This window comes from Narcine bancroftii, chromosome 10 (assembly GCF_036971445.1).
Source record: "Narcine bancroftii isolate sNarBan1 chromosome 10, sNarBan1.hap1, whole genome shotgun sequence".
NCBI classification, from domain to species: domain Eukaryota; kingdom Metazoa; phylum Chordata; class Chondrichthyes; order Torpediniformes; family Narcinidae; genus Narcine; species Narcine bancroftii.
This window is the reverse complement of record NC_091478.1, coordinates 2,581,607-2,598,243: the sequence shown is the minus strand read 5'-3', so window position 1 is coordinate 2,598,243 and position 16,637 is coordinate 2,581,607. Positions and strand designations below refer to the sequence as shown.

The window sequence follows — 16,637 nt, the reverse complement described above, 5'->3', positions numbered from 1 at the left end:
ATACCTTGCCAAAATTTTTCTAAACTAGGGTAAGCCCAGACATGTGAACCAAAAAAGCATCACCAATTTTATATTTGTCATACAAAGGATTTACATCTAAATAAAAACAAGATAATTTAACTTTTGACATATTTACTCTATGGATCACTTTAAATTGCAACAAACAGTGCACAAAAGGTCGTATTAATCAGATTACAAATAGAGTCTCAAACCTCAACGAGAATGAAAGATTCAAAACCTGTTCCCAATCATTCTCGATTTTACCTAATGAGGCTATCCTTAAATCGAGTAAATTATTATAAAAAAAGAGATATTAACTTTATGAGAAAGTCAAAAATAATCTAACCAATTCTTTGATCTTACCATTCTCATATTTTTCTGGTTTCCATCGTCCATCATCATACAACAGGCAAAATTGACAAGCAGCACGGCAGACATCCCAAACTTCTTGCTTACGAGCAACTTTTACTAAATCAGTCCAAAGTCGCACTCTATAGGCACAACAAAATGCTGTGAATATATTATACTGAGGAATCATAAAAACATATTTTGGTTGGCACATTAAACCAAGGCTACATCTTAAGGTGTGATCTAAATAAAAGCAGGAGAGCTACATTCAATGCCTGAGGCCAGGGGTGTCAAACTCAAATTCACAGAGGGCCAAAATTAAAAACTTGGACTAAGTCGTGGGCCAAACTAAATATTTATTGAAAATTTTCAACAACATCTGCATGTTTTCTCTTCTTTCAACATATGTAATGTTAAACTTTTTCTTATTAAAATAAGTGTTTAATAATAGTTTTGGTTAAACTCTTTCCAGAAGAAGCATCAACAAATGAGAAATAAAATATTCAATAAATAACATTTCTCTATAGCCTTTAAGCTCCTTTTAAATGTATTTTTTTTCACAAGCCAACAAGTCAAAAAACTAACAACTTGCTTCAATGACAAACAGGTTTGTCTTTTAAAATGATGAACATAGAGTCTCCCTCCCACCTGTCTTGAAAGGTCCTGTTTTCTGTCTTTTGTTTGGCCATTTTTCGTAGGGGTTTATTACATGTGAGTTCGGCGACAGGTCGCAGATGCTAATGAAAGTAAAGAGAGGAGGTGGGGGGCGATTAGCGGGCTGAGGGGCCGGCGCCAACGCATTTGCAAAGCATTCTGGGATTTGTAGTATTAGCTGTGCATGCGCTATACTGGCGCGGCGGCCAGCGGGCCAGCTCTAATACATATTTGATATGATTTTGCAGGCCAAATATAATTATATCACGGGCCAAATTTGGCCTGCGGGCCTGAGTTTGACATGTGTGCCTTAGGCAATATACAAGCCTCAAATACCATTTTAATGATCAGGTTATTAATATAACAGCAGCTACAGATCAGAAAAATACTCCATTGGTTGTAAAAGCTTTGAAATGTCACGAAAAGGATGTAAAAAGCATTGTTGAAATGCAGGACTTTCTTCTCTGTGCTATTAAATTATATTAATGCAAATTGGCTTCTGGTTTTCTAGAAACATGAAGTAAACCTTTGAAACAAAGTCCTTGGAATTTCTCAAGTAAAATGTCATGTAACTAACATTGTCCAAAATTGATTCACAGCTTTCAATCAGAAACTCTGTGTCTGATTAGGAGGTGTCAGTTTGACTTTGTTCATGGGATCATGTCATAAATCTGATTTGTTTGAGGCGGTTCCTAAGAAAATTGATGAAAGCAGAGTGCTAGTCATAGTTTACATGGAATTTAGCAAGGCTTTTTTATGTCTTGCATGGTAGGCTGGCATAAGTTTAAGGCACACGGGATCCGAGCTTTCTTCTTAGTAATAGCAGCAACACTCACTTCTACCCTGATGCCCTTGAACTTTTGGTATGTCACTAGTGCCTTCCACTGTGAAGACTGAGGCAAAATACCTATTCAGTTCACTCGCCATTTCTTTGTTCTCATTACCATTTCTCCAGTGTCATTTTCCAGTGGGCTGATGTCCATTCTTGCCTCTCTTTTATTCTTGATATATCTGTAAAAATGCTTGCTATTATCTTTTCTATTATTGGCTAGATTATCTACAGATTTCTTATCTTCTCCCCTTATTTCTTTTTTAGTTGCCTTCTGATGTTTTTAAAATGCACCCAATACTCTTCCTTCCCACAAATCTTTGCAATATAGAAGGCCCTATTTTTTGCTTTTCTGCATTCTTTGACTTCCTGTGTCAGCCATTGTTGCCTGTCCCTCCCCTTAGAATGGTTCTTCTTTGGTCTTTGAGGTTTAGACTAGCAGGGGAGTAGCTACGTCATATACCCTAGACCGGCGGAGTGGTCCTCTTCTAGGGGGCCATCCTCTGCGACCGAGCGCTGAGCTTCGGGAGGGACGCACATGGAGCTGAGGGAAGGGTGACACCCGCCTAGCCAGCCAGATCAGCCGAATCATCCCTAGCGATCAATGGGGTGACAGATGTCGCAGCCAGATCGCCCTCACACCCTAATGGTTCTTCTTTGGGATGAAACAATCTTGCATCTTCCAAATTACTCCAAGTAACTCCACCCATTGCTGTTCTACCATCATCCCTACTAAGGACCCCTTCCAATCAATTTTGGCCAGCTCCTCCCTCATACCTCTGTAGTCAACTTTTCACAATTGTAATGCCAATATATCCAATTCCATTTTATATTTTTAAAACCGCAGAGTTAATTCAATCATATTATGATCACTGCTTCCTCAGGGTTTCTTTACTTTAATCTTCTGATTCAAATCTGGTTGATTGCACAGCACAAAATCCAGAATTTCCTTTCCCTAAGTGGGTTCAACCACAAATTGCTCTAAAAAAACTCTCATGGGCATTCCACAAATTCCTTTTATTGGGATGCATTGCCATCCTGATGTTCCCAGATCACCTGCAATGTTGAAGTTTCCCATGTAACATTCCCTTTCTTTTACGCCTTCTCTAACTCCTGTTGCAATTTTCATCTCACATTCTGACTGCTATTCGGAGGCCTGCATACAATTCCAAACGGGGACATTTTATCCTTGTAGTTTCTCAACTCTACCCACAAAGATTCAACATCCTCTGATCCGATATCCCTCTTGCAAAAGATTTAATTTTTTAGCCAGCTGCCTCTTTTCAATAGAGTACAAATCCTTGGAAGTTTAGCTCTAATCTGTGATCTGCTATGTCTCCATTTTGCCTACAATGCCATATCTACCAATTCCAATTAATAATTGTGCTTTAAGCTCATCTACCTTGATTTTTTTTAATACCCAGTGTGTATTTAAATACAACACCTTATGTCCTGTACTTTTCTAAATTGTTTTTTTTATTCTGGAGACTTAAATATTCACTCTTGCTCCCTTTAGCTTTATCCATACTGTTAAACACACCCAAATACTATTTAGTTTAAAGTGCTATCCACAGCCCTAGTTGCATGATTTTCCAGGACCCAAGTCCAAGCATGGTTTAGATGGAGCCCATCTCATCAGAACTGCTCCCTCCTTCCCCAATACCAATGTCTCATGAATTTAAACCTACCTCTCCCTCTATATTTTCTTCTCTTCCCCCTCTTGAACACCCCATGACCATGATGCCATGGTCAGGTTGCTTAACCCTTGTCGATTTAATCCAGTTAAAGAAGTTTTGTGGCTTAAAGGTTATACGTCTACTTTTCGCTTTCCGGCAGTGTTGAAGGTGTTTCATGGAGATTATCAATCTCGGTTTTTTGAGGATGATCATGAAGTAATGATTTTTGCTGATTCATTGCCTGATATAAGAGGACAAAGACGTAGCCCACCATTATCTCCTAAAGAAAAATCTGGTTGTTCTGGAAATGGAAGAAATGGGGAAAAACGGGAATGGAAAGAGTCCAACTTTTGAAATGTGATCCTCGAGTTTGGAAGCTCTTGGATGAATAGCAGAATCTTCTTATTCTTATTTTATTTATGTTATGATATTGAGATTTTTTTTTTGTTCGGCTGGGGAGGAAGAGATTTGTTCTAGGTTCTATTAGTCATCAGCCACTGGTGGGTAATCCACACCCAAATTTTGTTTAGGGATTACTACCTTTTGGTAGTTTATTTTTGGGGGGGGGGGTTTGTTAATTTTTTTCTTTTTTTTTAAATTTTTATTTTATCTAGCTTTTACTTTGTGATTTTTTTTCTCCTATTGGAGATCCTATATACGATGATTTGAGTTTTTATATAAAGATATTATTGGTCTTTAGTAATATTAGTAGATATGTTAAAGCTGAGGTTTGCTACTTTTATGCTCGAGGTTTAAATGGTTCGATTAAGCGTAATGATGAGGGACAGCTATGGTATTGATAAGAATTCTTTGTTTCTTTAGTTTTAATAAAAAAGGTTGGGATAAATCCAAATTTGTATAAGATTAAAATACCTTCAGATCTGATAGTATTTTTATTGGGCAGTTTGCAAGCTCTGAAAGGTTTGGGTTTAGATAAATTTCAACTTGCTTTGGTATATTTAGCATTATTTGTAGAGAAAAAATGTATTGTTAGTATGTGGAAAGATACAAATATGATTGATATTAATAGATGGCATAATGAGATGACATACTGTTTAATAATGGAAAAAATTTCATGTTTTGCATGATAACTATAGCTTTTTTATTAGTAAGTGGTTGTTATATTCAGAATATTTACATTTCGATTTATGTTGATTAGATTTTAATATGTATGTTTAATTTTTCCTTAATATATAGTTTTTTTTCCCTTTCTTTTTTCATTTTTTTTCTATAAAATATAACGTTCATGTTTTTGGGTTATTGTTGTATATGTTATTTACTATCTGTATTTTGAAGGAATAAATAAAGTTTAAAAAAAAAGCAATAACAATAAAACATGAACATTGCGAATTTAAAACTGACGGTCAGAAATTAAAAAGTGTTACATCAAAACCTGTGATTTTCAAAATTGTGTTATACAGGGTATGTCTGTACTGTTAATTACTTTCCACAATATGCATCAAACATTCCCAGCTGGTTTAACACAAACACTAGTGATATCACTTGGTGTTGGTTTTTTTAACATGCTTCTCAAGAACTGGCCAGTGTGCAATGCTATGTGTGGTGATATGTAATTACACCACTAGGTCACCAGGGGTCACCCCGATGACCTTGTATATAAAACAGTCCAGAGCTACAGTCTAGCCTTCCAGGTTTGTCTTGCAGAGAAACAAGACCTCTTAGTGTATATATTAGTTTATTAAAGCTGTCTTATACGCGCAAAAAAAGGTTGCTTAACCCTCCTCAGACCCTGCTCTCGCCCACATGAGCAAGAACCTCTGACTTGTTGGATGAGCTTAAGGGCAGAGATATCTCTAACACTACCTCTTAGATTCTCCTACTTGCCTCACTGAAGTCACACCCTCTTGACATCCTTGACAACAGACAGAATTTGAAACAGTTTCATTTTGTTATGTATTTGTAGTTTAGTAATATATTAGCACATGGAGACATTATGCTTCTTTCATGGTTTAATCAAGTGTAAGATGGTTCCGCCCAGAAACAGTGACATCATATGCAAGCAGACATATATACATAATACACTTTGCTGTGCTTTCTCGAAGAATGGATAATTTCAACATAAAGATCTAATTTAGAATTTAAAAGTACTTCAACTGTAGATTTGATATCCTAGTTATTTTTTGCAATATAACTATTTGTACACCTCTATGAAATAATCTTTTCTGTTAGTAAAGACATTGATAAAGGCACAAGGAAGATCAAGGAAATATCAATTTATATTGTGGTCATTGAAAGAATATTTGTGTTGTTTCATTATGATAAGAGCACTATGACTGTTAAGGTATGAAGTTAAATGTAGATTTTTAAATATTAAATTTAGACATACAGTATGATAACAGGTCCTTCTGGCCAAAAAGCCTGTGCTGCACAATTAGACCATTTAACCTACAACCGCCCCCCCCCCCCCACCCCAGACGTTTTGAAGGGTGGGTGGAAACCAGAGCACCCAGAGGAAACCAACGCAGACACGTAGAGAACTCCTTGCAGACAGCGTCGGAATCGAACATGGTTTTTTGCATTTTAACAACATTGCCTTAACCACTCTGCTAACCATGCTGCACTTAAAACCTTTGCTGTTTAATTACACATAATCAACCTACATCCCTGTATGCAATTGAAAGGTGGGAGGAAACCAGAGAACCCAGGGAAAACCATGGGGAGAATGTACCAACTCTTTACAGACAGTGCCAGATTTGAATCTGACTCGCTGGCACTGTAATAGCGTCCCACTAATCGCTATGCTAACCATGCCATCCTATAGAAACTGAACTGTGTGCCATATTATTAATTAAAGAATAAAAATTAATTGCAAATGAAAATTTTAATTCTATAAAATCTGCAGATTTTCTTCTGAGCGAGCCCCTCATGTATCTGAAGTGCCAGGAAACAGATGAGTATGGAAATAAGCAGTAGCATCCAAAGGCATGCAATATATACACTTCCTTGATCCAATCCATGGACTGAGCAGGCTGCATATTGTAAAGCAGGCCATTATGATATCTTCAAGACATGTTTTGTTGATGCTGAAAAGGTCATGTCTGTGTTACGACATAGACCAGCAGCAATAGAAATTGACCAAGACAATGGTATCTTCAAAACAATAGAGAGATCCCAAACCATTACAATTTAGGGACAATTCTGAAGAGATGATTCAAATTTGAAGTTCAGTCTTTGAGATCTTTTGCGTTGAAACGCAGTCTTTAAACTGCTGTTAAAAGTTCTGAAACTTACGAGTTCTTGTAAATTTGTTTTCAGAGAAATATTTCTTCATACGATTGACTTTTTTTCCCCACTTCCCCTCTCTTGCATGGAGGTTGAGGAATTTGGGATTTCATCGATGATTTTACAAACCCAGGCAAGGGTTAAATGAGGTGACCATTACAAGTGGGCATGCACAACAAACCTCTCTTGACAAAGAGAGGGTTGAAGTGGCCCTTTCCTTTGAAGCCATTGATTCTGTGGTCCTTACCTGTCAAAGGGAGGATGCACAACAGTACCTCTTTCATTGACTGCATCTCTGACTTCAGAGGAAGCATGGTTCAATATTAAAGATGCCTTTGTAGCAACTGTGTCGCAAAGTGAATGAAGAACAAGTAAAAGTTCAGTAAAAGTCATTTACTCAGTTACATGTAGCTTTTTAAAACCCTGTGCATTCAAAATAACGTCATTGCATTGTAACGTCATGACATCACTTGGAACCTCCTACAACTATCAAAAGGAAGCACCTCTGGTGCCATTACTATTCACCGCGCCCTTGCATGGGGTTTGTGGCAAGGGCCGATCAAGGTTGAAATGAGTCAGTAAATCATAAATGTCTCTGGATTCCCCCCAATGTACAGTATGCAAATTCTACAATTAATTCATAGCACTGAAGAGGCCATCATATGGCCTCTGTCACGGTGGCCCGTGTGCACCTTTACACACAAACAGTCCCAGAGTTTCTTTGGGATGAAGGGCATCATCGTTCCATGCCTTGACGTGGGAACTGGGGTCAATTTTCCAAGCCGCTTCCGCAGTCTTCCTAAAACTTCAGTTGGTGGCACCTCCTTTCTGCATGTTGCAGGCACGAACTCCCCAGGTACAAAAAGCGGAGCTCCATAAACCAACTCAGCCGACTCCTTGGGTGCCATTTTCATTGCCAGGAGGATCCAGGGCAGCACATCTGCCCAATCAGGTCCCTTGAGCCACTCCACCAGACCATTTGACCATGGGTGGTAGACTGTCATGTGGTGGAGCTGCATTTCCAGCAGTTGCAACAAAATCTTCCAGAATGCGGTGACAGATGTCTTCAAGCATATGTTCTAAAAACTGCTTGAAGAGCAACTAAGGCCTATGGCCATCTGCCAGTGCCAACATGTCGTTCATCAACTCCAAAGCGGTGCGGACCCCCAGGCCACTGATATGGAGGAGTCATGCAGCTCGCTTGCACCATGAGGGACCATAAATCTGGAGAAGGAGGGCTTTTTGGGCTTCGTACTTGTCAACAGCTGGTGGGACTGAAAGAAATCCACTACAGTGGCAACCACTCCCATCTTACGAATGTGGAACTCCGCCTCAGTCTGTCTGAACTAAACTTTAGGTTGAGTGGTCTAAGACAGGTAGTTTGTGCAAAATTGCTGCGTTGTCCATGTTGGGTCCAAAATCCCTTAGGAACTATTGGGGTCACCAATGTAGCAACTGTGTCGTAGTGCAAAATGATGAATGAGGAAAGATCAGACGTCGTCGAGTCAAAGTTCAGTAAAAATTGTTTACTCAGTCACACGCAGCTTTTTAAAACCCTGCATGTTCCAAATGACATCATTTGGTTAAGTTCGATTAAGCCTCTGGTGAGCTGCTACACCTTCCTGAAGTGTCCCATGCACATGATTATGTCATCACCACTGGCTCTTAACATTTCAAAACACAACTCATGACAGTGGTCTCCGACTTGTCTCCACAGGTCATAAAGCAAATGACTTTCTGTTTACACAGGTTTTTCTCCAGCAAACATTCATTGTCGATTATTTCTATGGAACACTCCCTCTAGTTTTAAGGCTTCTAAATAAACAATGATAATGCTTTGATGCTTTCTGTTTGACTTTGGACATTTCTTATCTGCTAATATGAATGTGTGTGGTGTCTTTCCCTGTCCAAACCCACCCAGTAACTTTACTAATATGTGTATGTGTATATGTGTGTAGTATATATAATATATATATATATATCACGTTGCTCTCCATTGCAGGCAAAATCTTCGCTAGGATTCTACTAAATAGAATAATACCTAGTGTCGCCGAGAATATTCTCCCAGAATCACAGTGCGGCTTTCGCGCAAACAGAGGAACTACTGACATGGTCTTTGCCCTCAGACAGCTCCAAGAAAAATGCAGAGAACAAAACAAAGGACTCTACATCACCTTTGTTGACCTCACCAAAGCCTTCAACACCGTGAGCAGGAAAGGGCTTTGGCAAATACTAGAGCGCATCGGATGTCCCCCAAAGTTCCTCAACATGATTATCCAACTGCACGAAAACCAACAAGGTCGGGTCAGATACAGCAATGAGCTCTCTGAACCCTTCTCCATTAACAATGGCGTGAAGCAAGGCTGTGTTCTGGCACCAACCCTCTTTTCAATCTTCTTCAGCATGATGCTGAACCAAGCCATGAAAGACCTCAACAATGAAGACGCTGTTTACATCCGGTACCGCACGGATGGCAGTCTCTTCAATCTGAGGCGCCTGCAAGCTCACACCAAGACACAAGAGAAACTTGTCCGTGAACTACTCTTTGCAGACGATGCCGCTTTAGTTGCCCATTCAGAGCCAGCTCTTCAGCGCTTGACGTCCTGCTTTGCGGAAACTGCCAAAATGTTTGGCCTGGAAGTCAGCCTGAAGAAAACTGAGGTCCTCCATCAGCCAGCTCCCCACCATGATTACCAGCCCCCCCACATCTCCATCGGGCACACAAAACTCAAAACGGTCAATCAGTTCACCTATCTCGGCTGCACCATTTCATCAGATGCAAGGATCGACAATGAGATAGACAACAGACTCGCCAAGGCAAATAGCGCCTTTAGAAGACTACACAAAAGAGTCTGGAAAAACAACCAACTGAAAAACCTCACAAAGATAAGTGTATACAGAGCCGTTGTCATACCCACACTCCTGTTCGGCTCCGAATCATGGGTCCTCTACCGGCACCACCTACGGCTCCTAGAACGCTTCCACCAGCGTTGTCTCCGCTCCATCCTCAACATCCATTGGAGCGCTTACATCCCTAACGTCGAAGTACTCGAGATGGCAGAGGTCGACAGCATCGAGTCCACGCTGCTGAAGATCCAGCTGCGCTGGATGGGTCACGTCTCCAGAATGGAGGACCATCGCCTTCCCAAGATTGTGTTATATGGCGAGCTCTCCACTGGCCACCGTGACAGAGGTGCACCAAAGAAAAGGTACAAGGACTGCCTAAAGAAATCTCTTGGTGCCTGCCACATTGACCACCGCCAGTGGGCTGATATCGCCTCAAACCGTGCATCTTGGCGCCTCACAGTTTGGCGGGCAGCAACCTCCTTTGAAGAAGACCGCAGAGCCTACCTCACTGTCAAAAGGCAAAGGAGGAAAAACCCAACACCCAACCCACCAATTTTCCCCTGCAACCGCTGCAATCGTGTCTGCCTGTCCCGCATCGGACTTGTCAGCCACAAACGAGCCTGCAGCTGACGTGGACTTTTTACCCCCTCCATAAATCTTCGTCCGCGAAGCCAAGCCAAAGAAGAAGATATATATATATATATATATATATATATATATATATAATCATGAAGATTAATAATAACATAATTCTGTAACACCTGACAAGTCACAGACTAAGAACATGGCTCAGATAGATGTGAGACTACAGATGCAGAAATCTGGTGCAAATAATTTACTGGAGATATTCAGGTCATGAAGATCAGTGATAGAAAAAGAATTAGTGAAATTTTGGGCCAGAATCTTTCATTGGGACAAAGTGTAGAAGAGAGACTACTGGTAATATGTAGACTGGGATGGGAGGGGTTGACTTCTCCATGTCACCACCCTCCTCCAAAAAGAACAGAGATAGGGTTCTACTCATCAACTCCTTTCACTCCATCAACCTTCACATTCAGCATATTCATAGTTTCCAACAACCACAAAAAGCCCTCCTTCTCTCAACCCTTTCTGCATTCCATAGGGATTGCTCCCTTTGTAACTCACTTGTCTTGGGGACATTTTAAGGAGATAGCACAGGAGCAAACAGCTGTGAAGAAGTAAAACTATGCTGGATTGGCCTCATATGGTTATAGACAATTTGTCTGATTTCATCCTGTACATTGTAGAGGAATGAGAATATCATTCTGTGATCAAAAGAGTGAAGGTTATGGTTGTTTGATTGACCCACGGAAAGGATTCTACTTGCAAAAGAAATACTGTGCTTGAATAGTAACCAGAGTGAGTCACTCGAGTTTGACTGACCAACGAAAAGGGTTCTGAAAGTTTCGTGAGCATCACTTGCTTCGTGTCCCTTTATGCCAAAGAAGAGTTTTGGTTGGCACTCGACTAACAAGGCCATTTTGTTGGAATCACCTGAACAACAGATTCGTGAGTTAATCAATATTCTCTTATCCACTTCATGAACTGCGAGCCTCAACCATCTCGAGCCTCAACCATCTCGAGCCTCAACCATCTCGAGCCTCAACCATCTCGAGCCTCAAGCATCTCGAGCCTCAAGCATCTCGAGCCTCAAGCATCTCGAGCCTCAAGCATCTCGAGCCTCAAGCATCTCGAGCCTCAAGCATCTCGAGCCTCAAGCATCTCGAGCCTCAAGCATCTCGAGCCTCAAGCATCTCGAGCCTCAAGCATCTCGAGCCTCAAGCATCTCGAGCCTCAAGCATCTCGAGCCTCAAGCATCTCGAGCCTCAAGCATCTCGAGCCTCAAGCATCTCGAGCCTCAAGCATCTCGAGCCTCAAGCATCTCGAGCCTCAAGCATCTCGAGCCTCAAGCATCTCGAGCCTCAAGCATCTCGAGCCTCAAGCATCTCGAGCCTCAAGCATCTCGAGCCTCAAGCATCTCGAGCCTCAAGCATCTCGAGCCTCAAGCATCTCGAGCCTCAAGCATCTCGAGCCTCAAGCATCTCGAGCCTCAAGCATCTCGAGCCTCAAGCATCTCGAGCCTCAAGCATCTCGAGCCTCAAGCATCTCGAGCCTCAAGCATCTCGAGCCTCAAGCATCTCGAGCCTCAAGCATCTCGAGCCTCAAGCATCTCGAGCCTCAAGCATCTCGAGCCTCAAGCATCTCGAGCCTCAAGCATCTCGAGCCTCAAGCATCTCGAGCCTCAAGCATCTCGAGCCTCAAGCATCTCGAGCCTCAAGCATCTCGAGCCTCAAGCATCTCGAGCCTCAAGCATCTCGAGCCTCAAGCATCTCGAGCCTCAAGCATCTCGAGCCTCAAGCATCTCGAGCCTCAAGCATCTCGAGCCTCAAGCATCTCGAGCCTCAAGCATCTCGAGCCTCAAGCATCTCGAGCCTCAAGCATCTCGAGCCTCAAGCATCTCGAGCCTCAAGCATCTCGAGCCTCAAGCATCTCGAGCCTCAAGCATCTCGAGCCTCAAGCATCTCGAGCCTCAAGCATCTCGAGCCTCAAGCATCTCGAGCCTCAACCATCTCGAGCCTCAACCATCTCGAGCCTCAACCATCTCGAGCCTCAACCATCTCGAGCCTCAACCATCTCGAGCCTCAACCATCTCGAGCCTCAACCATCTCGAGCCTCAACCATCTCGAGCCTCAACCATCTCGAGCCTCAACCATCTCGAGCCTCAACCATCTCGAGCCTCAACCATCTCGAGCCTCAACCATCTCGAGCCTCAACCATCTCGAGCCTCAACCATCTCGAGCCTCAACCATCTCGAGCCTCAACCATCTCGAGCCTGCGAGCCTCAACCATCTCGAGCCTGCGAGCCTCAACCATCTCGAGCCTGCGAGCCTCAACCATCTCGAGCCTGCGAGCCTCAACCATCTCGAGCCTGCGAGCCTCAACCATCTCGAGCCTGCGAGCCTCAACCATCTCGAGCCTGCGAGCCTCAACCATCTCGAGCCTGCGAGCCTCAACCATCTCGAGCCTGCGAGCCTCAACCATCTCGAGCCTGCGAGCCTCAACCATCTCGAGCCTGCGAGCCTCAACCATCTCGAGCCTGCGAACCTCAACCATCTCGAGCCTGCGAGCCTCAACCATCTCGAGCCTGCGAGCCTCAACCATCTCGAGCCTGCGAGCCTCAACCATCTCGAGCCTGCGAGCCTCAACCATCTCGAGCCTGCGAGCCTCAACCATCTCGAGCCTGCGAGCCTCAACCATCTCGAGCCTGCGAGCCTCAACCATCTCGAGCCTGCGAGTCTCAACCATCTCGAGCCTGCGAGTCTCAACCATCTCGAGCCTGCGAGTGTCATCACTGAATTTCTGAAATCGAACTTTGAACTTTGAAATGCCTTTCAAGAATTGTGCCTTGTGTTGTGGTTTGGTGTATTCCCCCCAAATATATAAACACACACCAGTATAGTTAGATAAGTGTAGATCTTTATTTTTGATAAATATAAATAAATTAGATGAGGTGGTATATCATTGTTAATTAATAATTAAAACTATTATTTTAAATACAACACCATCTGGCCCAATTTCTATTGATGTTGTCTGGTACAAAAAAGTCCACACCTTCCCACTTCTCGGTGACCCATGGGACTTTCCTCTGGAACTACAGAAGGTGCCATGCTTGCTCTTACCATCCTCCATCACTATCCAGGGACCTAAACAAATCATCCAGGTGAGGCAAAGATTCATATATACCTCCTCCTACCTTATCTACTGCATTCAGAACTCCTGATGTAGCTGCTTCTACATCAATGTGACAAAGTTTATACTTGGGGACAATTTCACAAAACATCAGCACTCTGCCTGTAATTGGCACCCCAAGCTCCCAGTTACTTCTCATTTCAAGTCCTTCCCATTCCTAACTGTCCATCCTTTGCTTTCTCCACTGTCAGAGTGAGGCCCATTGTAAACTACAGAAGCAACACCTCATTTTGCCAGGGAAATCTAAACCCAATAGAATGAATACTGAATTTTCCTGTTTCTGGTAAAGAGTCCATTCTTTCTTTTTTCAAGCAACTTCCATCCCTCTCCCTCCCACCCTCTCACCCCCTGCACCCATCTCATTTCTGTCCTCTTTCCCATCCACTGTCTCTGCTTCCATCCTCTTCCATTACATTTTCCCTCTTCTTTTCCTCTCCCCCTTTGAGTTCTTCCCCACTGTCCTCTGTCCAACCCCTTCCACACTATACTGGCTATCTCTCCTCTTCACTCAATCTTGGTGAAGCATTCCTCTAGCAGATTTTTTTGTTGATCTTGCTCAGGTTTGTGTAAATATGTACCTGTTTTGAAATTCATCACCAACCTGCAAAATATCTCCAACTCCAGTTCAAACCTGAGTAGCATATCAGTACTGTACTGTACCACCCCCATCCAGATCCATTGAAGATGACTTCACTTGATTTTAATAATCCTTATCCCTATTGACTAAATATCTGAGTTTCCCCTGCAGAATATTTTCTCCACGTCTCCAGATCCTGAGGAACCTAACCCTCATCCCCAACCTCAACAACCTGCCTTCAACACAGAGCATCTCAACCTCAGAAAGTTGATAAATGGAATGTGGATCTGTAGCCATCAGGCACTTGAAAAATTAAAAATGTTGATTACACATTGCCCACTCTTTCATAATGAAAGATCTGCACGAAAATTTAGCCCTCCAATAAAATATTATATCAAATATTTAATATGACAAATATTGCCATTTTGCCAGTGTCATATGTTTTTGAACAAGATTTATAATTGTTTTGATGTTTGTAGCTTCAAAAGAAACCAACTCTCAGGTATGTTTTCAATATAAAATGTACACATCTTGTCCTATCTAAAAAATATAACATGCAAAAAGATCCCTCTCAAAATGAAAAAATTGTAGTGGCTACTAAAGAAATACAAAATTGTAGAGCTACTAAAGAAATACAAATACATGCCAGACTAGTCAACTCAAGACTGATTTATTCAGAGTTTATCGGCTTCTTTTATATACTGCATGTCCCGGGCTCCACGGGACAAGGTGGGATGTCATTATGAGATTGCTGCCGATCCACGGGACTGACAGGTTTAAATTTAGCCTTGTGAGTGTGTCACACCTTCCGGCAGGAGATTCAACAGCTCAAGGTGCCATTCCTCGGCACTCAGTATCCCTCGCGTGCGGTCCATTAAGTGAGTAGGCAGATGTCCGTATTAGGGTTCTGCACACCCGCAGAAACTTGCCGGCGACAGTTCGCATTGCTGAGCTGTGCGCACACTCGGCCCGCTGCACGGCCACTACATCATATGCAGTGCCCATATGATTGTTCTACACACCTGCAGAACCACTCTGGCAGCGGTTCACGTTGCTGTGCTGTGTGCCTGCTCGGCCCACTACACAGCCGCTACAAAATAATAATTTCTGGGGTTTTTTTTTATATAAAAGTCCCTAATATTCAAATCTATTCTTAGGCATTGGAGTTATTTCACCTACCTCAGTTTATCATTTGCATCTTCCAATCTTTCCAGGTGTCCTTTGGTCTGCTGAATACAGTTCATGTAATTTTGAACTTTAGCAGCAAGTAGACCAATTAAGTCTGTGTTACCATGACCTACAAAAACTGGAAAGCAGAACAAGTAATATCAGATTTGAGACCTTGCAAATAAATAAAATTTATTTTTGACATTGGGAAATTCATAAGAAAAAAATCAATTCCAATTCAAAAATTGCAGCCAATTTTTGAACATTACTCAACGGAGACTTTCGACATTCATGATTTGAGAATATCCTTTCTGTCATCACGCTTCTCAGTGCGATGTCAAAAATGTAGGATGCTTGTTCCTATTCCCATCCCACTACTATTCAACTTCGAGCACGGTCAGATTGTGAACTGCTGAGTTAAGAGCACCCCAAACACAATGGAACTTAATGTATCTTCTGAAATAATGCTTGGTTCTTGTGCAAAAGACATGAAATATGGTGTCTATATGCAAGTTACCTTTTTACTGCTGCACAAGGATTTTCATTTTTTTAAATTTTAAATTGAGACATACAGCATAGTAACGGGACCTTTCGACCCACAAGCCCATGCCACCCAATTACACCCAATTGACCGACAACCCTGGGAACATTTTGAAGGGTGGGAGAAAACCAGAGTACCCAGTGGAAACCAATGCAGACCAGGGAGAATGTACAAACTCCTTACAGACAGTGCAGGATTCGAACACTGGTCCCAATTGTTGCACCATAATAGCATTGTGCTAACCACTATGCCAACTGCAATGGCATGGTAATCCAGGAACATTGGAAAACAATTTGTGTGCATACATATCTTGTAAAGCTATACATGTCCCTCAAATGAATGTCACTTGCTGGAGTTTTCCATTTATTTAAAGCAAAAGTATATAATGGTAACTTAATGCTCCTTTGTAAACAGTGTTAAGTTTGAATAAGTACTTTACCAGTCTAGCATCCAAGTAATTTACCAATACAGTAAATAGTTGAAACTCCGATGCAGAATCTGGCAGCAAATGTGCTGAATTGAGTATCATCCCATTATCCCTAACATTCCTCTGCCGCTGTTCTCTTAAATGTCCTGATTAGTCCAATTCTATAGGCTTCAACTTCAGTTGAATGCTTTTATGAAGGACTTCGTCCACTGCCTTCTCACCAAAATGAAGAGAAAAATTAGGTATTCCCCTGTACACAACTTTCACCAGCTTTGCACATGAAATTTCGCAGACATAACATACACTTGACAAAATAAATCCTGGCTTTTGATTTACCAGAAGTGTTCAAGTTGTTCTACCATCCAAGCCATAATTAGAAATTTGAATAACTTCCTGATAATAAATGAAATAACTGCTTAAAACTTTGTTTTTTTTCCTCATTTTAAATAGAGACCTCCACAATTTTTTGAAAAAAGTTTTAACATCAAGTGAAAACTTTGAAATATTATAGTTATTTCATCTGTAAGAATCTCACCAACTTTAAAAGTCTGTGACAA

General features: G+C 41.8%; 1 protein-coding gene across 6 annotated transcripts in view; it reads right to left on the bottom strand.

Annotated features, from left to right (window-relative positions):
• Nucleotides 1-16,637, bottom strand: part of LOC138744073 (cilia- and flagella-associated protein 46) — a 193,838-nt gene that overhangs the window by 136,762 nt on the left and 40,439 nt on the right. For all 6 annotated transcript variants that reach the window (XR_011345240.1, XR_011345241.1, XM_069899562.1 and 3 more), the window contains exons 14-15: nt 15,125-15,251; nt 364-491 (exon numbers count right to left, since the gene is read on the bottom strand). Coding sequence is in view for 4 of the 6 variants with exons in the window: in XM_069899562.1 (XP_069755663.1) it covers nt 364-491; nt 15,125-15,251 (255 nt within the window). In the remaining 2 variants the exon portion in view is untranslated. The remainder of the gene's footprint in view (nt 1-363; nt 492-15,124; nt 15,252-16,637) is intronic.